The following is a 23,414-nucleotide window of genomic DNA, read 5'->3' on the forward strand; positions in this document are numbered from 1 at the left end:
GATTCATGTTCTGTCCAGGCACTATTTTATGCCTCCTCCTCCCCTAACAACTGGCACAAATTCCCTTCTTTTTCTAGAAAGGAATAAACAATTTTTTTCAATCATTGTTTCCTACCCACTAACAGATGCTTTTAATTATCACAAAATTGCAACAAAATTTCAAAATAAATATATTTTGCTTATTTTGAGATTGTTCCTCCAAGAAGCTTAGGCGTCCCCAACATCAACGCATCAACACATGCTCAGTGTATCGTTTAGTTTGAGTCAAGAACTCACAACCTTATTTTTTCCTATGGGCACAACCATAATGTAGAGGATCAGTCATTAGCCATCTCTCCCAACAGAAATTACTGGTTCTTAACCTTTTCAGGAGCTTACTAAATGTAGGAATGTGCAGGTGGGAATATTAAAACTTTATAAAAATATCACAAACACTCTACCAATTAGCCATCACAATAAAGAAACTGATCATTTCAATCACTCATCATACTGTTTCATCCCTGAAGAACTGTGGTACTGAAAACTCAGAGGAAGGGATCATTAGAAGCCTTCTTTGGCTTATTTTATATTTGTTTTTACAAAAAAAGAAAAAAGATGCTTGTGTAAAACTTGCTTGTATAACTGGTGGTCATACCGTTCTTAGTTTGACAGTTTCTGCGTGGGCTATGTGAGGTCATTCAAGGGTGTGCAGGAAACTGCCTGTGAAGAAGAAATCTGTTATTCCAAATTTCAAGACAAAGCAATCTTTTGCAGAAGGCAGTATTGATGGCTCTCTTTTCTAGTTCATGGGTGGGTCTGCTTTTTTTCTATAATTTTTTAATGTAACCAGTTTTGTTTAGGGTTTATGGTCTTGAATTAATATATTTCTACTAGAGGCCTGTGTCCTCTCGCAATCCGGGACCCCTCTGGGGATGTCGGAGAGCCGGTTCCCTTTCCTCAGAAATCTGGGACCCAGTCTTCCTTGAGATGCTGGTTCATGCTGGGAGAGTGGCTCCCTGTATGAGTGGAATAGGGGGGCAGGATCTGGGACTGGAAATGAGTCCATTTCTGCAGGGGCTCACAAACATGGCGGCTTCTGGGTGGTAACTCATTGTATATGCTGCATTTGACATTTGAGCTCAGGCCTGCTGGGGACAGACAGACCAGCCCCAAATTACAGTACCTTTAGCCACCTTCTGCTTAAGCTGCTCCTTTACCATCTGAAGAAGAAGTAGAGGCACAGACAGGACTGCAAATCCCCTACCTTCCAGGAGTGATGGGGGTAGCATTGCTCTGGCCATTTGGTATTTGGAGCACATGGACAATAGTGTACCCTGTGTTTAGAAAATTATTTGGGATAAATTTGTTAACAACGGAGTTAGAGTGTTGGACCTCAGTTCTTGAGTGTGGCTAAGAAAGAATTCAAAGCCAAGAATTCAGACATAAGAAATGTATGTGGGAAGTCACAGAGGTAGTAGAAGTGAGCCAGGGGGACTACATGGACTCAGGAAACAAGTTACAGAGCAAAAGAAGGGCCCTTGGAGCTTAGGAAGAAGAAAGCAAAGATAAGGCCCCTGAGGGAAGAAGAGGGGGAAAGGTGGGGATGTGCTCCATAGTGCTCCCCTGAAGAAGGAAAGAAGTGTGGGCTTGCTTGAGAGAGAGAGAGAGAGAGAGCGCACTGGGGTCCTTTATCTTAAGAATTTTGATCTTCCAAAGGTGGGGATTTTAGGGGAGATCTCAGGGGAGGATCTCAATTGAATATTCATCAGATTTCCATGTGTGACTCTTCACAGTTGTGGTCTTTACTGATTGGTTGGTGCTGGGGAGGAGGTCATTAGTCATTACATCTGGTCTTGATATCAGCCATGGCATCCCTTTATCTGATTTTGCTGCTTTTTTGGGGCTTGGAGCTGAAACACAACTGAAGTCTAGATGTTATCTCTAGTTTGACCAAAACTCTGTCTCTGTGGTCAATAGACCCAAGGCTTTGTTCCTAAGATTATTTGATGCTGACCAGAACCTCATTATCCTGAGGGCTCAATGCTTGAGGAAGTGGTTGTGCAAGGTTTTATATGGGAGTCTTATGAGGCTAATCTCTAGCCCCCTTGTTTCTCCTGTAAAGGGGTCTAAACAGAATGACTAGTGATATGAAGGGTCAGGGGGTCTAAGCCACATGACCAGCGACATGCTAGGGGAGGAAAGGTTATATCCTGTGATTAAGGTCCTACTTGATTTTACAGTTTTGCCCATTGCTAGGCACCTGAGATTTTCTGCCCTGGTGATATTCTGTACCTGGCCTATTTTTCCTGTTCTGTTCATGCCTGTCAAACTGCGTACTCTAACAAAATCATAAAGATAAAATTTTTAAAAGAAAAGTATTTTTTTTGTCTTATTCTATTAAACACGGGCCATTGATGTTTTAAGATGCTCAGAAAATTTTGTTTGTGGGATTTTTTTTTGAGGGACAAATATTGATGTGTGTGCTAAGAATTGAGACAGATGATAATTGAAAGAGATGGTAAAAGCTAGTGGTTTTCTTGGGGGAAATAATCACAAATTACTGTCAGACTGATTCCAATAAGAACATTATGTGAAATGTTTTTTAAACAGCTCAACCAAAGCAGTAAGGCAGAAACTTCCGAGGGCATCTCTTTGCTGTGTGTTTCCATTATATTCCCACCTGAGATCTTCCAACTTAAGTTATTCACTGTTCCAGCTACAGTGTCGTGGCCAGCACTCAGTTGGAAATGAGAAATATCAGATTGCAAGAAGGATACTATTTGTGAATCCTCGCGGTAACGCCATAGGTTCACCATATTGGTTCACCATAGGATGCTGTGCAGGAGAACTTCCATTGACCCCTCAAGATCCACTCTGTTACCCTGCTCTTCCTGTTCTGCACCCTGGAGACTGACCCGTGTAGACCAACTACAGCCTTCTTCTTCTCTGCCTTCCTCTTCTCTGTTGGGTTTGACAGTTGGGGTGGGTATGTAATAGGATTGGATGTGATAGGATTGGCTATGTTCCTCTATTTTCCTCTATTAAGTGCCTTCTCCCTATAGTTTCCCTCTCTGGGTTCCCAAAATTCCTCCCCCTCCTTGCTCTTACGGTTTATAAGGGCTCTCTGTTGCTACCTGCCACAAATATTATTGCATTGTTCCTTCTTGGTGTCCTTAAATCCTGCCTGCACCTTTGTAAAGAGTCTATTAAGTTCTTCTCAATTAATCTGTCTCTTTTGCCTTATTTCAAAATGGAAACACTCTCTTCTAGACCACTCTACCTCCAAATTGTAATCAAATAGAGCAGGGGTCGGAAAACGACAGCCTGGTGGGCCAAGTCCAGCCTGCTGCCCGTTTCTGTAAATGGAGTTTATTGGAAACAGCCATGAGTACTTGTTGACTTACTAAGGCTGCTTTTGAGCTACAACTGGAGATGAGGAGTTGCAACAGAAACTGTACGGCCTGCAAAAGTCTAAACCCTGATTTAGAGGAAAACCATAATGGGTGAACTGACTTTATCATTGTCATCAAGAGGCTCAGGGGCCAAGGGGCACTTGGGAGCAGGCCCACAACAATGCCATGGGAATCTTTAAACCCCAGGCCTCACCAGGCTGGCCCCAGAGCGTTGGGCTGCTGTGCGGACAGCAGTGGCAACCTGGGAAGTCACTCTTTGTCATTCTATGCAAAAAGAATGTGACCAAGCAAAACTAGGAGGCATTTGTATTTAAATGTGCTTATCATTTATGATTTCATAATTAAATAGTTTCCTGCAAAGAATAGCTCTCCCAAGCATTTCAGCATTCCCCTATCAAAGTCATTTTGTACATATTCACCTCCCCCACCAGACTGTGAGCATCTCCTGGGGGAGTCGAGGTTTTTTTTTTTTTTTTTTTTTTTTAAATATACTTTATTGATTTTTTACAGAGAGGAAGGGAGCGAGAGAGAGAGAGAGTTAGAAACATCGATGAGAGAGAAACATCGACCAGCTGCCTCCTGCACATCTCCCATTGGGGATGTGCCCGCAACCCAGGTACATGCCCTTGACCGGAATCGAACCTGGGACCCTCCAGTCCGCAGGCCGACGCTCTATCCACTGAGCCAAACCGGTTTTGGCGGGAGTCGAGGTTTTATTCACATCGGTGTTGGCCAGTGGCTGGCGTGCTTTGACCAAATGATAATCAACATCTAATTCAGAAAAAGGAAAAGGAGACATGGGGGCTGGGGGTGGAATTTCCTGGCCCATCCCCTATATCCCAATAAAAACAAATTCAGAAGAAAAAAAAATAGGTGGGATAGAAGACATTAACTAGGAAGATATATGAGCTAATGTTTTCAGACTCTCTCTGAACAAGCACAGCTATAAGAAAATGCTGTTTTTCTAGAAAAGGTGCCCCTCAGGGCAAACTGAGTACATAGTTTGCAGGGCCTAGTGCAAAATGAAAATGCAGGCCCCTTGTTCAAAAATTAAGAATTTCAAGAGGGTGTCAGCAGCGCTTGAAGCCAAGCATGAGCCTCTAAGACTAGGCAGGTTGCATGCCCACGACACCAGCTTTGCTTTAAGGATTCCTGAGAAAGAGTCAGCCAGTGGGAAATCGGTGAAGGCTCTTTAAGGACTGCAGGGTGCTCAGCCACCATGAGGCAGAGCAGACCTGTCTGGACAGTAATACTGTGGACCCCAGGGACTCCATGCAATGAGTCAGCAATGCCTAACCTGGAACAAGCCTTTATCACTTACAAAGAATTTGCATTTATCTCAGACCCTCATTCCAGAATGTACTCCTCTTCCCCAAGCCCACACACCTGCCTTCACCCCGACTAACCTGCTTGCTCCCCCACTTCTTGCTTTTAGTTTAACCCCAACCTAGATGGCTAGGAGCAACAGACCACATCTGCACTAACGCATCTCAGGCCTAACCTGTTTAGATGTTTCTTTTTTGGATGATAGACAGTTCCTGCCATAATACCTGTTTAGTCTGTTCAGGCTGCCGTAACAAAATGCCACAGTCTGGGTGGTTTTATGTACAACAGAAATGTATTGCTCACAGTTCTGGAGGCTGGCAGCCCAAGCCCAGCGTGCCACCACGGTTCAGTTCAGGGCTGTAATGCCTACTCCTGGCTGTGCCCTCACATGGTGGAAGCGGCTGGGGGCTCTATAGGGCCCCTTTTATAAGAGCATTAATCCCATTCAAGAGGGCTCCACCCCCATGACCTAACCACATCCTACAGGCCCCATCGCATTGAGCATTAGGATTTCAACTGATGAATTGGGGGTGGGGAAGGCACAAACATTCAGACCATAACAGTACCTAACTGGAGAACAATGCATATACATGGATGGTCTCTTTATCTTGTCCCCAGAACCCTCCCTGCCTCCTTCCTCACCATAAAAGGGATTTGAGGGGACCATCCCAAGCGCTCTGCACTCTGTGCCAAGACACCCAAGGTCTTTCCTGACACTAGACATGCACCCTGCCAACAGCTGAGCCTCTCCAGCCCCCCAGCCTTTTCCCGCACACCGTACTCACCCCTTGGAAGTGAGCCTCCAGGAAGTTTCCAGGTGTTAAGAACCATAGGAGGTGAATTTGGAACTCTAGCAAGGACTCATGACTATTGCTTCCTGTTGACTGGAGGGGTCCCCATTTTTGTTTCTTCTAGACCATTGCCTTCCCCCAGCCCTTCATCCACCCCACCACGCTACTAAAGGGATCTTAGGGTTCATTTCTAGCCATCTGCTCCAGGAGCTCCACCTGTTCTCTGCTAAAAGGTGGGGGCCGCCTCACAGTGTTAGAAGGCTACCCTTCCAGCCCTGCTGGTGACCCCTCCTTGCCCACATGTCCAAGGTCCCAGAGGCCAGGAGGTCTGGAACACTGGGTGGCGCCACCGAGCCTCCCTGCTGTCACCCTCTGTCTCCCTGTGCTGGGGAAGGTGCCAAAACGCAAGATTTCAGGCATCATGGTGCTGAGACAACAAAACTTGCCCATAGGGAGGCACATATCTCAGAAGCACTAAGCTTTGGAAACCAGGGGAGTGTTTCTTCTGAATGGGATCAGGGTGGGTCATGCAAAGCTGACGCTGAGAGAGCCCAATGGGGTCAAGTGGAGTTTGCTTTGATCAGAAGAGTCAGCGTCCCAGGGGGACGTCTTTGCAGTCTCTGCTCAGCCTGCTAGCTAGGCTTTCTCAGGCCTCATTTGTCTCCCTGGGACTGATGTGGTCTCAATGACAGCAGCTCTCAACCAGCTCCCTGCCCCCTGCGTGCAGGCGGGCTTGCTTTGCAGCCGCTGGTTTTGGTTTTACGTGAAGGATGAGCAGCCTTGTTGCCTCCTCTCACACTCTAATTCTTTCCCGCCCCACCCCCAAACTCCTCCTCCTTACACAACGACCTCTGTTTTCTCTCTCGCAGGGTTCCCGGTGGCACATAGACCTGCAGCCTTGGGCAGGCCCTGCTCAGTCCCTGGATGAAGAAGCCTCGAGGTTCCTGAGATATATCAGCACCACCCAGGTTGTGTTTCATGCGCAAGGGGGTTTGGAGATGATGCAAAAGATACTGATTGCCCCTTTTGAAGAAGGATTTGTCGGTGAGGGGTGGGGAGGTTTCCAACGACTCCTGATGGGGACTTGAGAGGGACATGGTTTCTGGGGTGTCGCTGCTTGCTTGTATCCACTCTCTTAGAGGCAGATAAGGGTGCCTTCTGTGCCCGTCAGCATCCTCTCCCTTCCAGGAGCATCGCCATCCTGACACATTTTCATGATTCATCCTGATGTGTTGTAAGGATCCACTTTAGAAAATGGCTTTGGAAACCCACTTGAAGAGACAGATGTGCGCCCGTGAGTAGGCAGTCGAGTGTGTCACAAAACAAAACCCTCATCCGGAGGAGGTTCAAGCTTCGTTTTCTATCTGGGGGAATCCGCCTGCTTGCTTTTCTGCCATAGACGTTGGGCAGACAGGGACGTGCCAGGCCAAAGAGCAGAGGGGACTCCTGCAGGCAGTCCAAGGAGAAGCTTATGAATTCAGAGGCTTTCTGTTCTCCAGGGCCCTTTGAATCATTACCGAGCACTGGCCTGTGTTCATGACTTAACACGTTGTGGCAGCTCCCGCCCAGGCCCAGTCGGCAGGCTGAGTCGGTGCCCCGAGCAGGCAGAGGGATCGTCCATTAAGGAGGGTCTGTGATTCTTGACACATTAATCAGGAGGTTCCATTCTCAAGTAGCCTGATCCTGGGGAGAGAGGCAGAAGAGGAAATGGAGGCCGGAGGGGAAACGTCACCCTGAATTGAGAGGTGCTAGTAAATTAACAACTCAGGCTGTCTGTGAGGCGCAGGCCCACTCAGCAAGCCTTACTGGCTGCTGGGGTGGCACTGGGGACCCGAGTTCCTTGATGTCCCTTCAACCCATTGGCTCTTGGCGTTCCACTCCTCCTCCCAAACCTCATGGCAGCAAAGCCCATTTTTCATCCACGGGAGAGAATGTATTCCTAGATCCGTAGAAGGCTAATTTAGAGGTAGAAGAAAGTCTCATTTCTCATAGGATGCAGTCAATCAGGGATTTTAATATTTGTCACCTAGACATGGAAGTAAAAGCGTGTTGAATTAATCATGAGGAAGGGGATGATAAATTGGTCCCTGTGCTTTACATAGTTTTTATCTTATTCTGCTGCTACAGATGAATTTGGTGGCCTCACACAGACTTAATTAAAATACTGAAATTGTAATTTTATGGTTTGGTTTTACGTGAAGAATAAGAAGCTGGACTTCTTCTTCTTCTTTTTTTTAAAGTTTATTAATCCTCTCATGAAAAATCTGCACAACCATCACAGATAAAGTCACCGAAGAATCTTTACTCCTTCTTTTTGCCAGCACCAACGTTGGCCTTTGCAGTTCCCCTGACTTTCTTCATTCTGTTCTTGCGTTCCTTTCTCTGTTTTCTTGAGGTCTTCTTCTTCTCCTATAGGCCATGTCTTTTTTTTTTCTTTTTTTTTTTAAATTAAATCTTTATTGTTCAGATTATTACATTAGTTACTCTTTTTTCCCACCATAACTCCCCTCCACCCAGTTCCAACCCCACCCTCTGCCCTCACTCCCCACCCACTGTCCTCATCCATAGGTACACGATTGTTGTCTAATCTCTTCACTCACCCCCACACCCCTTTCTCCCCCCCCCGCCCCAAGAATAGTCAGTCCATTCCCTTTCTATGTCCCTGATTCTATTACAATCACCAGTTCATCAGATTATTTATTCACTTGATTTTTAGATTCACTTGTTGATAGATGTGTATTTGTTGTTCATAATTTGTATCTTTACCTTTTTCTTCTTCTTCCTCTTCTTACAGGATACCTTTCAGCATTTCATATAATACTGGTTTGGTGGTGATGAACTCCTTTAGCTTTTTCTTATCTGTGAAGCTCTTTATCTGGCCTTCACTTCTGAATGATAGCTTTGCTGGATAAAGTAGTCTTGGTTGTAGGTTCTTGGTATTCATCACTTTGAATATTTCTTGCCATTCCCTTCTGGCCTGCAAAGTTTCTGTTGAGAAATCAGCTGACAGTCGTATGGGTACTCCCTTGTAGGTAACTGATTTTCTTTCTCTTGCTGCTTTTAGGATTCTCTCTTTGTCTTTTGCTCTTGGCATTTTAATTATGATGTGTCTTGGTGTGGTCCTCTTTGGATTCCTTTTGTTTGGGGTTCTCTGCGCTTCCTGGACTTGGAAGTCTATTCCTTTCACCAGGTAGGGGAAGTTTTCTGTCATTATATCTTCAAATAGGTTTTCAATATCTTGCTCTCTCTCATCTTCTGGCACCCCTATAATTCGGATGTTGGTACGCTTGAAGCTGTCCCAGAGGCTCCTTACACTATCTTCATATTTTCGGATTCTTTTTTCATTTTGCTTTTCCGGTTGGGTGTTTTTTGCTTCTTCGTATTTCAAATCTTTGACTTGATCCTTGCGACCCTCTGGTCTGCTGTTGGGAGTCTGTATAATATTCTTTATTTCAGTCAGTGTATGCTTAATTTCTAGTTGGTCCTTTATCACAACATCGAGGGTCTCATTAGATTTCTTGAGGACCTCACTACATTTATCGGCGGTCTTACCAGTCTTTTCGAGGGCTTCTAAACAGTTCTTTAAAGACCTTAAAAGTGTGGTTTTGAACTCTATATCCAACAGTTTGCTTTCCTCCAATTCTGTCGTTTGTGTCCTGTTTCTTTGTCTCGGCATTTTTTTATGCTTCGCTGTGTCGATAGAGTGCCTTTCTGTGCTAAGTGTCCCAATTACCTAAGGTAGACACTCTTGGTGCACCCCCTTGTGGGCTTTGTGCACAGTCTTGTTGTGGTTAAGCCTTGATTGTTGTAGTTATCACTGTGAGGAATTGACCTCCAGGTCAATTGGCTGTGAGAATCAGCTGTGTCTGCAGTGGGAGAACTTCTGTGCTGGAGACACCCCTCTGGGGCTAGACTTGCTTCGATGGGGCTTTGGTGCTCACTGAGTCTGCCTCCTGAGTGTGTCTTTTATGGTTCCACTGAGCTTAAAGCTGGATGGTCCCACTCTGACCTATAGGCCATGTCTTGCAAGTCTGTGTTTGGGTTCATTTTTCTTTGCGTAACCCAAGGAATCATAAATCATGCCAAAGCCAGTAGTCTTGCCACCGCCAAAGTGGGTTCTGAATCCAAACACAAAGATGACATCAGGTGTGGTCTTATACATTTTGGCTAGTTTTTCCCGGATTTCTGTCACCTTCCCAGGGTGAAGGACATCAATGACCATTTGCTTCCGCTGAAGTAGTCTGTTGGTCATGAACTTCCTGGTCCGGATGGTTACTGTGTCATTCATGATGAAGGTTGGTCTTCAAGCAGCCAGGGAGGAAAAGAGCGAAGCTGGACTTCTTTACTGTGACTTTTAAGAAGCTCTTAAAGGCCCCCGAGAAAAGGGAGAGATGTGAAACTTATGAGTTGAATTTGAGAACGATGGGCTCCACCCCTCCCTGCCCCCCCAAAATGGACCAAGTGAAAGTCTCTATATCCCATTTCGTTCGTACTGCAGGTTAATGTTCTGTAACTTCTAAAAGACGTATTTACTTAGAAGAGGCTCTTGAGGCACGAAAGGGTCATCTCAAGCCTCTCTTGGATCTTTCCCATGACTTATGGGCTGAGAGGAGAAAAATTCTAAAAGGATAAAATAAAAGCATGCTACTGTGTGTTCTGATGTTGTGACCCTGGGCCATTTATTTTGCTTCTCTGTGTCTCTCACTGTTCTGATCTTGAAAAGGAAGAGTACTAAATTGTTTCTAAGGTCCCTCTCAGTCCTGTGACCTTGTACTGTGCTGAGAGTAGTGTAGGATTGTGTGTTTTTTTGGGTTTTTTTTGAGCACCTACTATGTGCCAGGAACTGTGCTAGGCCATGGGGATATAACACGAGCCTCAAGAGGCTAACAAACTAGTTGGAAAGGCAGAGAAATGGACATACAATGCTTATTCAGCTTGGTGAGTACAATAATAGAATTTTGGTTGATGAAGCTCATTAGGAGGATTTTTGTCCTCCAGAAAGAATAAGATAAAGTTCCAGACCTCAGAATGGTTTTGTGATCAGGAGTCACTTTACCCAGATGAAATCCCGTGCTTTTATGTACTTCCAGGTCATTCGGAGCCCAGCAGGTGGGAGCTCATCAGAGATGACACTAATTTGTGCTTAAATAGAATCTTTTGCTATCCAGGGCTCTCTCCCCCTTTCTATGCAATGCAGAGCGTTTTTGGGTGCTTTTGGGGCTATGCTTCATTTAGGATTCATTTTGAAAATGAAAATTTATAAAACTGGCAGAATATTAGAGTCACTCTTACTTAAAATTTCCAGTTAGCAGAAGTGAGTCATAATGGGCAAGGAAAAGAAATCAAACCTCTGAAGGTACTAAAGCAAATTCCACCCCCGTCCTCTCTGCTGCTTTTTAAAATAAAAAAATTATTTCCCTCAAATCTGTGTTCAAACTTGTACAGCAAGGCCCAGCATTTGATGTGTTCATCATTGATTTATTCTTTTCTCAATTCAGTGGATGTTTGTTGAGCTCCTGCTTTGTGGCTGGCACTGTGCTGGACACAGGCTGGGATGCCAAACCTGAATTAGATGCCCGCTCACACTGGTAAGCAGGCAGGGTGCAGGAGAGCTGTGTATTCTCCAGCAGGGTAAACAGTGGGTGACGCTTCCCCAGGCTAAGGGAGTTGAGGAACAGGAGCCCTGTGCGTGGCACAGGGTGGCGCCGGACTCCGAGGAGATGGCGCTCCTGCTCTTGCATTGTGGCGACTCTGGTGGCATGACTGGGGCCCTGCATTTTGAATGCAGCACCTGAGGATGTGGTGTGTGGGTAGAGTGTAGGGAACGTCAAGCTCCAGCTCATCAGGTGTTGTTTTCTAATGTGAAAGACCACGGTTACATCTCTGAGTTTTGCAGTTGATTATATACTAATGGTTAAATCACAAACACAGAGCTCGGTTCTAAGGGAAGGCTCCAGATCTAGCTTTTGATGGCAACCCCCAAACCATATGCCTCCAGGAAGCATGCCGTGCAGCACAGAATTAATCTAAGCAACAGTTGCTGGTTAAAAAAAATAAAATGCGTTTTAAACTCTTTATCTATCTATCTATCTATCTATCTATCTGTCTATCTAATCATCTACCCTTCTACCTATTTTTTTGAGAATAACATTAGAATCTAGATTCTGGAGAGAGACTTTAGAACTTCATAACAATATGCTTTTATGCTTACTATTACACACACACATGCACACACACACACACACACACACACACAAATTGGGATAAAAGCAAGAAAAACACAACCCTTTTCTTGAGATTTTACCTTTCCAAATAGTGGTATTACATAAACACACAGTTGGTCAGTGAAGTGATTCTTGCCAAAAGTCCACAAATTTTAAGGGCTCCCTTCGCCAGGTTCCACTTGTGGATTGGCAGAAAGGCTATTCAAGTTTCTTCAGTACAACAGAAAATAAAAATAAATTATGTTCCTTTAAGTTAAATAATTAAAAAGCATTTTAGAAAACATTTTTCTCCCTGGAGTCTATTTTTCTTTGTCTATACCTAATTTGCTTTTATATGGCAAAAATTATAAGAGGAATTAGAAGAGGGGGGAGGAAGGGGGGGGGACATAATTACTGGAATTGAAGTTTAGCTAGGAGTTACTGCCCTCACTTATTTGCTTGCAAGAGGGTTTATGGAAGCCCTAGCCATAAATCTTAACAAGGAAGTTTGAAAAATCAATATTTAATTAATTTTTAGGAGCTGAATTTTACTTTAGTTGTTTTCAAAAGCTAAAGTCTATCAATGAGATAGTTATTAAATGGTTAAAATGGAAGAACTGTGTTTTATTTTTGAACTAGGAGAGAAAAGGGGAACATTAGCAAAGAGATTGAATGGAAAAGAATGCCTTTCCAATAGGGATCTATCTGTGCAAGATGAAGTCTGTGGAAGAAGAAGAAATGCTTAAAGTGTCCTTTTTAATAGAATAAAACTCTACTTCCAATGTTGGCAAAGGAGGAGCAGCTGAACCCCAAAGCCCTGAATCTTGACCCTCAATACTTACCTGACTCTTAGAGGCCTCTGGCTGATTGCCGGTCCTGCCTCTCTGGCTTTGTTAGGGGTGGGGTTGGGACTGCTGTTTTCAGGTGAAAGCTCTGGCCTAAGAGTAGCCTCTTCTCTTAATTTGCTAAAGCACAGGGGAGGCCGGCTGAGCATTTCAATGGGGCGTTACAAAGGGTGCAGTAGACCACTGGCATAAGAATCACCTGGCAAACTTGTGAAGATGCATGCGTCAGCCTCAAAGATGCTGATTTGACAGATCTCGAGTGGCACCCAGGAATCTGCATTTTGAAGTACCTCCCAGGTCCATCAGAATGTAGGGGGACCACACCTTGAGGAACACTGTGGGGAAGGCCAGAGTTAGGCTCAAATGCTGTTAGGAGGGAATTATGAATAAGAACGATGAGCATCCCTATCCTAATCTGCTATTATGACAGTTTGCAGGGAGGGGTCCACACAAGGACAGCAGCAGATGGGCATCGTCATGGTACTTTAATAAACATCCCCCAGGAAGCTGCCCTGAAGCCAATGGCTCAGCTCTGAGGACCAGGTGTGCCTTGGGGGCCCTCACAACTGCCCTGGCCTCACTAACTGCAGCAGGAGGCAGGGTATGAACAGAGTGCCCGTGGAGGTGCTGATGTTTAAGGCACAGTAACTTGCCCACGAGTAAAAACAGGCCCAGTGAACACACAGCTCTGACTAATTAGATTAGCAGCTTCTCCGTTAGTGGGTGGGTGGAGACTAGCAGGTGGGCAGGCAGAGGCATAGTTTCCATTTATCTGTGAGAGAATAATAGGAATAAATTACACAAAGTAATATGTTGCCACATTCAGTTAATAAATGTGTTCTAGTTGCTTGGGAGAAAATTTAATTCCATTTATTATTTTTCTCCCTTTAAACAGTGGTTGTAGACAGAGATACTGAGTTGAGGGAAAATAATATAAATATACTAGAGGCCCAGTGCACAAAATTCATGCACGGGTAGGGTCCCTAGGCCTGGCTGGTGATCAGGGCCAATTGGGGCCTTCCGGTTGCCAGCCGGGGCCTCCCTTCCCCAGCTGCCAGCTGCTGGACAGGGACTTCCTTCATTCCTCACTGCCCCCTGGTAGTCAGTGCATATCATAGCGATCGAACTCCTGGTCTCCCAGTCAAACTCCAGAGGGGACAATTTGCATATTAGGCATATATATATTAAAAGAGTAATATGCAAATTAACCATCACTCCATAACAAAGATGGCCGTGCCCATAGTGGCTGGGGTGGGGCTCTGGTGGTGTCACCCGGCAACACAAGCCCAGCATCTGTGCCCTGGCCACACAGAGGGAGGGGAGGGGCTTCTGGCCAGAGGCCTGGGTGAGGGATGCTGGGCTCGCCTTGCCCCTGGTGACATGAGCCCAGTGTCTGTGCCCTGGCCGTGCAGAGGAAGGGGAGGGGCCTTGGGCCATAGGCCGGGGGGCAAGGGAGGTTGGTGTCATTGCAGGTCGGGCTAAGGGACCCCTCAACTGTGCATAAATTTCATGCACTGGGCCTCTAGTATATATACATATTTATTTATATTTATATTTATATTTATATTTATATTTATATTTATATTTATATTTATATTTATATTTATATTGTTTCACTTGTTAAGCTTCCCTCTAATGTCCAAATCCTAGCAGAAGACTCTGTCATAGTCACTGATAGTACTAGGGTGATTTTACCAGGTCAGCCCTAGACTACAAGAGTAAGGGAAATGCTGTATTAGTTGAATAGGTGCCACATTATAAACTCCTCTCAGATTAAAATTTTGAAAAAATGGTTAAATTAAAGGATTGGCAAGATCTTCTTAAGAGGAAAATTGTTTGCTGTGTTGTTTTCCAACAAATCAAAGCACTGAACCTCAAAACACCTTTTGTATCTGGAGTGGTCTGCTGTCTGATGAGGCAGCAAGAGCCTGAGAGTCTCGGGACATCGCGATGACTATGAGAGTTTGAGGGATTAAAGGGAAGTGCTCTTGCTCAGCAAGGTGAACACCTTGGCCAGTCTTGTTTTCTTTGGTTCCAGCAGCCTCTGCCGTGCACACTGTGTCAGCCTCAAACACAAGTCCTTAGAAAGATATTTACTACTTCATGTGCATTTGAAATTAGAGACTTGCTTCTGCTTGACTTAGATGCCAGTTCCCTTTGGTTTTCTTATCTAATATTGGCAGGTGGGTTAAGAGAAGTGCTTTGGGTAGCTCAGGGAGAACCTCCTTCCTGGATGGGGCCCTTGCTCTTCTCCCCCAGGAGGAAGCTCATGAGAAGAGTGTGTTACAAAGCGAACTGTCCTCTTAGCGTGGACTAGGATTAATTTTCCATGACCCCTGATCAGCTGTTAGCCTCGGTAACACGTGCTACCTATCTGGACCCTGGTGGCCCCACCTTATCTGCCTGAGATAAGGAATCAATAATCTTGTATCCTCCTGAGACCCAGGCCTGTGGGCGTATCTCACGACTTCTAGTAGGAACGCTATGGGTAACTGACTGTGTTTTCGGAGCCCTGTTCTCCATGTCTGGAATGTCCTCGTGGTCTCAGCTTCTGTTCATCCTCTAAGGCTGACACAACTCTGTGAAGCCTTTCCTTACCCCTCCTCCCTGCCGTCATTGTTCCTGACTTGCTCTCCCCTGTGTGCTCTGTGCACACGGCTATAAGCAGCTCGTAACGTCCCTTCAAACCTGCCTATAGTCTCCACGAGGTTATTCATAACCTGGTAGTAGGAATTCCTCTGAACATGTTACGGCAGCCTTGTGTTCCCCCAGGGAAGGGCATAGCTAGCAGTGGAGAAGGACAGAACTCTCCCGCTATGGTTTTCAGGGACCAGGGAAGCAGTAAGTGCCCACCTGCCATTTATCATCCAACGCTTTAAATTATTCACATTGATTTCCAATCCCTACAGATTGCATGTGATCACGTGAGTACAGACAGCCTGGCTACAGACTCCAGCTCTGCTAAGCAGCCCTGGTCAGTTTGTCTTGATGACAGGTTTGGCTTAGCTCATCAAATCCGCAACAAGCAGTGCCGTCTCTACTCTTTAGGGTGAGTACATTTTGCAGCAGAAGAGAACAAAAACACTTCTGCAGGCGGCCAAGGTCTTTCCAGCGACACGCAGTTATGAACGGGTGCAGTGTATGGCAGGTGCTCTGCTTTGCCTCCTGCCATCGTCCAGACTATCTGTCTGTGATGTAACTATGGGTCCTTGCAGTTCACCCGAATTGGTCAGGGCCACTTTCTCATTCTGCAGGGAGTGAGTTGGCAACCTCAGTTTTCAGCATAATGATGATCCTCTTGGTGAAGTCAGTGATTTCCAGCGAGAATTAGGGCGTCCTTATTGTAAAGAGAGAAAAATATTAAGAGTGCACCTAGAGAAAAGGAAGAACAGTGAGGCTGTGAGACATTTTAGGCACAGTACGATGAGTGGCCCAAGGCAGATGGCCACGATTGGACTTGGATGTTTTGCACCCATGGTAAATCTGGGTATCTTTTTCCATTAAAAAAGAAAGAAAGAAAAGGAACTTCTTATGAAACCACAGATTTTGTCAAAACTGTGGGAAATATTGATATTCAGTTACTCAGGCTGAAAATGACCTAAATGTACAAATTGATTTAGAGAGCTTTTTGTAAAAGGGTGAACATAAAGCAATGGAACTATTTCACCAAGTACACCAGTACTCATTACACAGTCCTGAACTTATAAATGGTACATGCCCAGAAAAGGCAGGAGAGAGTTATTTTTGTTTGGAGCACCCTGTCCATAGACTCTTTGTGGAAGCCATGCAGTTAGGTCCTCAGGCAAGACCCCTGAGGTCCTTCACAGAAGCTCCGGGGACCCCAACAAGGGTCATAGGCTTGTTCCTCACCAATAGGTTTCATCACCGCTAAGATTTACGTTCAGGCCTATGAGTGACAGCTGCGCACCAGAATCCTAGATGGTAAGCGTTAAGGGCAGACATTTGGGTGATGTGGAGGCCTACCCACGGGTGCTGATGCCTGGAGGATGACCAGCGCTTGTAAAACTTCACCAAAGCAAGAATTCTTAATTATAGTCATCATGGATTTAAAAAACACACACAAATGTTTCAAATAAGAGTTTCAGGATAATAGAAACATTCTTCTGTGGGTTGAATGAAGAGTATCAGTGGAACTTGATAAGAGCAAGCACTCAGTATATACAGGGTGTCCCCCCAAAATAAACAATGATAAAGGCAGTGTTTATTTAAACCAGTGGTTCCCAAACTTATTTGGCCTACCGCCCCCTTTCCAGAAAAAATATTACTCAGCGCCCCCTGGAAATTAATTTTTTTAAAATTTTAATAGCAATTAAACAGAAAGATATATGCCCCCAAATGCACCTGTGGCCATCACCGCCCCCCTGGATCGCTGCAGCGCCCACCAGGGGGCGGTAGCGCCCACTTTGGGAATCACTGATTTAAACGTATTTCCTTTTTATTTAACAGCTATCAGCTGTTAAAGTGTGCATACATTTTTGGGGACATCCTGTATTTGTTACATAAATGGTTGCTGAGGTAAGGAGACTAAGGAGGGAAGCTGGCTATGCTGTGATTTAAACTTGGAGGCTTGAGGATTAGGAAATAAATTGCTCAGTCAGTTGATTAGAGCTCTTTTGCTGGGAGCCCAGCAGCTCTGCTTCAAGATTGTAGGAAGAATGGGAAGTTGTGACAGGAGAGTTTATTTTATATCATATTAAAAATGTATGAAAGTAGGCCATAAAAATAATTGCATAGTACCACATGCAAATTAGAGATCTCAGCTTGGTCTTATTTTCTTGCTCCAAATTGCTTTTATATGTTGCTTAATATTTTACACCCCGGAATAATTTTATTTAAAGCATATAACTGAGTAAAATGAAACTGGAAAAGCTGTTTTTGGAGAGATTTTTTAAATTCCTTCTTGCTTTCCTCATACTTCAGTGCCATTAGATAAGATGGTTCTGCTGTAAGATATCTGATTATTACATGGAAAAAGGTAGTTTCTTATTTTCATTTAAATGTTCACTATTCAAAATCAACTTTGTAAAGAGCAGATAAGAACAGTTGAATTCCCCTGGAAATAGAAATGAATAGATTATGAGGGCCAATATTTGATTCAAAACCTGAAGATGCTTAATTGAAAACTGGAAACTAAAAAAATCATTTCTTATGCCCTAAATAAGGATGCTTTGGATTGTGGATGTATAGATGCTGATCACAGTTATAGGACTGAGGGTCCAGGCAAGCATCCCCCTTTCTCAGGTGAATCGCTTGCTCGGGGGACGGGTAAGTAGCAGCTGACAGCATCTCAGTTGATGCTGAAGGAAGAAAGAAACCCAGGGCAGAGTGGTGCTCCTGAAATGAGGTGCCTGGGTTCCCCGCGTTGGGAGTGTTGGGACAGTTGTGAGACAGGTGGGGAGGGCAGGTGGGCCGTATGGCCCCTACATCCAGGCAGCATGTACTCCCAGCCCCAGGGCCATGGCAGCAGCAACACCGTGCCGCTGCTGTGCCAGTCAATTCCATCCTAACGGAGGACGATGGGTGCAGCTGCAACTGAGCGTTACCTTCCTGAGTGAGGAAGGAAGGGATCTGAGGACCTGAGCATCAGAGGACACAGGCTGACTGCCCTGCCTCTTGGTCTGTTTCCTACCTTTCCCCCAACCCCAAGAACTGGAGCAGGTATCATCTCCACCTTTCTCTGAAGTTTCTTTACATAAAGGACTTTTTTTTTTTTTCTGGGAAAGTGTACTCTGTATGAAGGTCAGTTGAAAATTAAAGTCAGATCCTTTTCAGTTTTGAAATGGGTAGAATACACCAATTAAGACAGGAAAAGCACTGACAACGAACATTATGTTATGGAGAAGGGAACTGAGAAATGAGAGGCCGTGGGTTCGGATGATAATATCATCTCCCATAGAACTTGGGACGCATCAGCCCTGCAAGTCTTCCTGCGTGTAGGGTGGAGGGTGATGGTGGGAGCTGGTGGGGGCACTGGGGGCTGAGGGAGGTAGCGAGAGTGAACTGGGGAAAATCACCTATTTCATCCTTCATGTGAAAGATTGAATTTTAGGGGTAGGAGTGTGAGTGGAAGTGAAAACTTGAGATGGGATCATATACAGGCAAATGTTTTTCATCTTTTCTTTAGTTCTTTGGGGGAGGGGGTTGAAGATATTAATTTGGTTTTAAGACAGTTCTCAGCATTAGACAGAAGAAGATTTGATAGATGACACACGGTTAAGCAACAAGAGCAATATTTTATACAGAAAATCTGGGACTTCGGTTGCCATGAGCACGTCAAGAGCAATGCCTGATCTCCAGAGCCAGATATTTTCATCTTATACTCGTGTAATTAACACAGGAGCTCACAGTGTGTACGGATGAGGAATCAGAAAGCCGTGGACACAAGGAAACTCCTTAGATAATGATCACCCCATGAAATTTTAATATCATAGGTTTATTATGAGCTGTTTACATACACACACACACACACACACACACACATATATCTACACTAATAAAAGAGAAACATGGTAATTGGCGTACGACCGCTACCCTTCCCATTGGCTAATCAGCGTATCCTTATGCAAATTAACTGTCAGCCAAGATGGCGGCCGGCAGCCATGCACTGAAGCGAGCAGGGAGGCTTGCTTCCTCCAGGGACTGCAGACTCCAACGTTCCCCACCTCACTTGCCGGCCTCTGAGCTGGCAGTTTGAAACATTCTAACAAATATAGGCCAGGATCTCAGAGCTGAAGTTATACATTGTTTCGATTATAGAACCGAAACAAACCAGATACCAGCTCTCAGAGCTAGAGCCAGAGCTAAAGCTGGCCCAGAATAAAATAAAAAAAAAAGGAGCCGTTGGGAGCTTCAATCAACAACCGCCAGCCTGAAAACGGCCCTCAGCCCCTCACCCAGACTGGCCAGGCACCCCAGTGGGGACCCCCACCCTGATCCAGGACACCTTTCAGGGCAAACCAGCCGGCCCCCAGGCCTCTATCCTATATAGTAAAAGGGTAATATGCCTCCCAGCACCGGGATCAGCAGAGCCGCTAGGCCTCCTGGCACCGGATCAGCGTGACGGGGCAGCGCCCAAACCCCCTGATCGGCCCTGCTCTGTGTGTGACAGGGTGCGGCGCCCCAACCCCCCCCCCCCCCCCCCCCCGCCACGGGCCCTGCTCTGTGTGTGACAGGGTAGAACCATAACCTCCCCATCGGCCCTGCCCTGAGTGTGACAGTGGCGGCGCCCCAACCCCCTGATCGGCCCTGCTCTGTGGGTGATAGAGGGCGGCGTCCCAACCCCCTGATCCGCCCTGCTCTGTGTGTGACAGGGGGCGGTGCCCCAACTCCCCTATCGGCCCTACTCTGTGAGTGAGAGGGGGGAGCTCCTCAACCCCCTGATGGTCCCTGCTCTGTGTGTGACAGGGGGGAGCTCCCCAACCCCCTGATGGGCCCTGCTCTGTGGGTGATAGGGTATGGAGCCCCAACCCCCCTGATGGGCCCTGCTCTGTGCATGACAGGGGGCAGCGCCCCAACCCTCTGATCCGCCCTGCTCTGTGTGTGACAGGGGGCGGTGCCCCAACTCCCCTATTGGCCCTACTCTGTGAGTGAGAGGGGGGAGCTCCTCAACCCCCTGTTGGGCCCTGCTCTGTGTGTGACAGGATATGGAGCTCCAACCCCCCTGATGGGCCCTGCTCTGTGCGTGTCAGGGGGCGCCGCCCCAACTCCCCAATCTGAGCCCGACCAGGGGCTGCATCCAGGGATTGGGCCTGCCCTCTGCCACCCGGGAGCAGGCCTAAGCCAGCAGGTCATTATCTCCCGAGGGGTCCCAGACTGGGAGAGGGCACAGGATGGGCTGAGGAACCCCCTTTCCCCCCCGAGTGCACAAATTTTTGTGCACCGGGCCTCTAGTATATATAATAATATGCAAATCGACTGAATGACCAAATAACAGAATGGCAGTCAGGGCGACCTTCCGGATGACCATGCTATGACACGCACTGGTGCCAGGCCAGCCAAGGCAGGTGTGATGCGATTGGTTGGGGGGCTCTGCCATCACCCCACAATCACCCTACAGAGGGAGGCCCAGGCCACCCTCTGCACCGTGATCCATCGTGGAGCCTCAGGCGGGTGGGCGGGGCCTCACTCTGCTGGGCGATTGATCCTGAGGCTCCAAAGAGGGAGGCCCAGGCTACCTGGCCAGTGGTGCTGTGGCAGGTGTGTGGGTCCAGCCAGTGATCGCCCCACAGAGGGAGCCCCAGGCCAGCCAAGCAATGGCATCCATGCCTATCGCCCTCAGAGGGAGGCGACTGGTGGCGGGGAAGGGGGGGCAGCACTGCACAGATGGCAAGCAGTGGTAGCGGCAGGGGTGGGGGCAGGGCCAGCTGCTGGCAGCCGGGGAAAGGAAAGTTCAGATAGGCCCTGATCACTGGCCAGGCCTAGGGACCCTACCCGAGGGGTCCTGGATTGTGAGAGGGTGCAGGCAGGCTGAGGGACACCCTCCCCTCCCCCCCCCCCCCCCCCCTTGCACAAATTTTGTGCACTGGGCCTCTAGTATTATATAATATATAATAATATATTATATGTATATCTGTGCTTTATATGTAAAAAGAGGAAGATGTTTTGGGCCCCAAGAATCAATTTTTGCCCCCTTAAGGGTGAGATCATCTCTGTTGAGAATATATGTAAAAAAAAGTTGACATTTTTATGCAATGTTATTTAATAAAAATGAATACTTATAAAATATTTTTTATCCACTATTCAGTGTCATTAATGCTTTGGAAAACCTATTTCCTTCCAGTAGTTGGCAGTTTATAGATCTAATTATAATCATTTCAATAATTATGTAATAGATCACCTAATTATCTATATCAAGATAGATAATCATTTGTCCAGATTCTCTGGTTCATGCTGGCATGAAAAATGGACTCCTGAAACTCTTGGGGAAAAATGCTAATTGTCATACTTTTTCAGCCCTTCTGCCCTCAATGGTGTGGGTTAAAGACTTTCCCTACAGTTGCTCCGATTTTATTTTTGAAGTTTTTTTTAACAGCTTCGTTGAGATATAATCCACATACCACACAGTTTACTCATTTAAAATGTACAATTTAGTGGTTTTGCTCACTATAGTCATTTGTACATTTTTATTCCCCCCCCCCCAACTCCCCCTTCAAAAAAAGCCTTGTATTCCAGTAGCAGCTGCTCCCAATTTCTTTCCAACCCTCTTCCCGCCCTTTCACCTCATAGTCCTAGGCAACCACTAATGTACTTTCTGTCTGTAGATTTGCCTACTCTGGACATTTCAAATAAATGGAAGCATAGCATATGTGGCCTTTTGTGACTGGCTTTTTCAGTTTGCATATTTTCTTTATCTTTCTTTTTGTAATTTTATTTTTTCTTTCTTTATTGATTAAGATATTACATATGTGTCCTTATCCCCCCGTTGCCCCCCACCCCACTCACGTTCATGCCTTCACTCCCCCCGCCCCGTGTCTGCGTCCATTGGTTATGCTTATATGCATGCATACAAGTCCTTTGGTTGATCTCTCCCCCTTATGCCTACCCTCTTGTGTAATATTTTCACATAATGTTGTAACATGTATCAGTAGTTCATTCCTTTTAATTGCCAAATGATAGTCCATTGTATGGATATATTGTATTTTATTTAGCTACTCATCAGTTGATGGACATTTGGGTTATTTCTTCTTTTTGGCTATTAGGAATTTACTAGTGGTCCAGTGCATAAAATTTATGCATGGGAGGGGGGGTGTCCCTCAGCCCGGCCTGCACCGTATCCAATCTGGGACCCCTTGGGACCACTGGCTCCTAACCGATCACCTGCCTGCCTGCCTGATCGCCCCTAACCACTCTGCCTGCCAACCTGCTTGCCCCCAACTGCCACCCCCACCAGCCTTCTTGCCCCCAACTGCCCCCCCTTGCCAGCCTGATCGCCCCCAACTGTCCCCCTGCCAGCCTGATCGCCCCTAACTGCCTCTGCCTTGGCCCGCCACCATGGCTTTGTCCAGAGGGTCTCCCAGTCTAATTAGCATATTACCCTTTTATTAGTATAGATTGCTATGAAAATTCATGTGTAAGTTTTAATGTGGACATTTACTTTCATTTCTCTTGGATATATACCATTTTAAAGTCCCACAAGCAATGTATGAGTGTTGCAATTTCTCTACATCATTGTGGACACATTGTTGGTCCGTTCGATTATAGCCTTCAGAAGGGCAGTCACCTTAGAGCCACTGTGGCTGTGAAGTGGTATCTCCTTGAAATTTTAATTTGTTTCTCTTTATTGACTAAGATCTTGAGCATCTTTTTATGTATTTATGCTCTGAGTTTTTGATTCCTGGGGATCATAAAGGACACTCACCTTAGTACTCTCAGGAATATTTTTAAAAGAATAACCAAGGACCTAAAACAGTGCCAGGTCCATCCCATCTATCCTTAGGTAGTCATTCTGCCACACCAGATTAGATCATGGAAAACTTAGTGGAGATTACAATATTCTGAACTGTGTGGGTTCAACAAGAGGTTGAAAATATGAAACGGGATCTCTTGGGTAAAAGGAATGGGAGGTTTTGGGAGAGGAGTGCTGAATCTCTAGGCCAAAGGATAGAGAGAATTGTAGCTGAGCAATATTAGAGGGCCATGGATCCAGTGAAGAAAAGAGCAATGTAGGGGGAGTGAAGGGAGAGGACAAGGCAAATAAGAGTATAAGAATGTCTAAGTGGAGAATCTCTGCACTGAAAACTATTTTGTACTTAATTAGAACGGGGTAAATAATTATTATCCAATGAGCTAGTATATTTCAAAATTCTGAAATAATCTGAAATAGTAGAGTCTAAGAGA

General features: G+C 45.8%; 1 protein-coding gene across 3 annotated transcripts in view; it reads left to right on the forward strand.

Moving 5' to 3' along the window:
• METTL24 (methyltransferase like 24) overlaps positions 1-23,414 on the forward strand; it is an 85,533-nt gene that overhangs the window by 24,747 nt on the left and 37,372 nt on the right. Inside the window, exons 2-3 of one of the 3 annotated variants that reach the window (XM_070417919.1) lie at positions 6,379-6,477; positions 15,467-15,606. In XM_070417919.1, coding sequence (XP_070274020.1) covers positions 6,379-6,477; positions 15,467-15,606 — 239 coding nt within the window. Of the gene's footprint in view, positions 1-6,378; positions 6,478-6,555; positions 6,804-15,466; positions 15,607-23,414 lie in introns of those variants that run through there. The other 2 variants (XM_070417921.1, XM_070417920.1) reach the window with 2 other exon arrangements.

The sequence above is a fragment of the Myotis yumanensis genome, unplaced genomic scaffold, assembly GCF_028538775.1.
Source record: "Myotis yumanensis isolate MYYU_CA2020_CCGP unplaced genomic scaffold, mMyoYum1.0.hap1 SCAF_6, whole genome shotgun sequence".
In the NCBI taxonomy this organism is placed as follows: Eukaryota; Metazoa; Chordata; class Mammalia; order Chiroptera; family Vespertilionidae; genus Myotis; species Myotis yumanensis.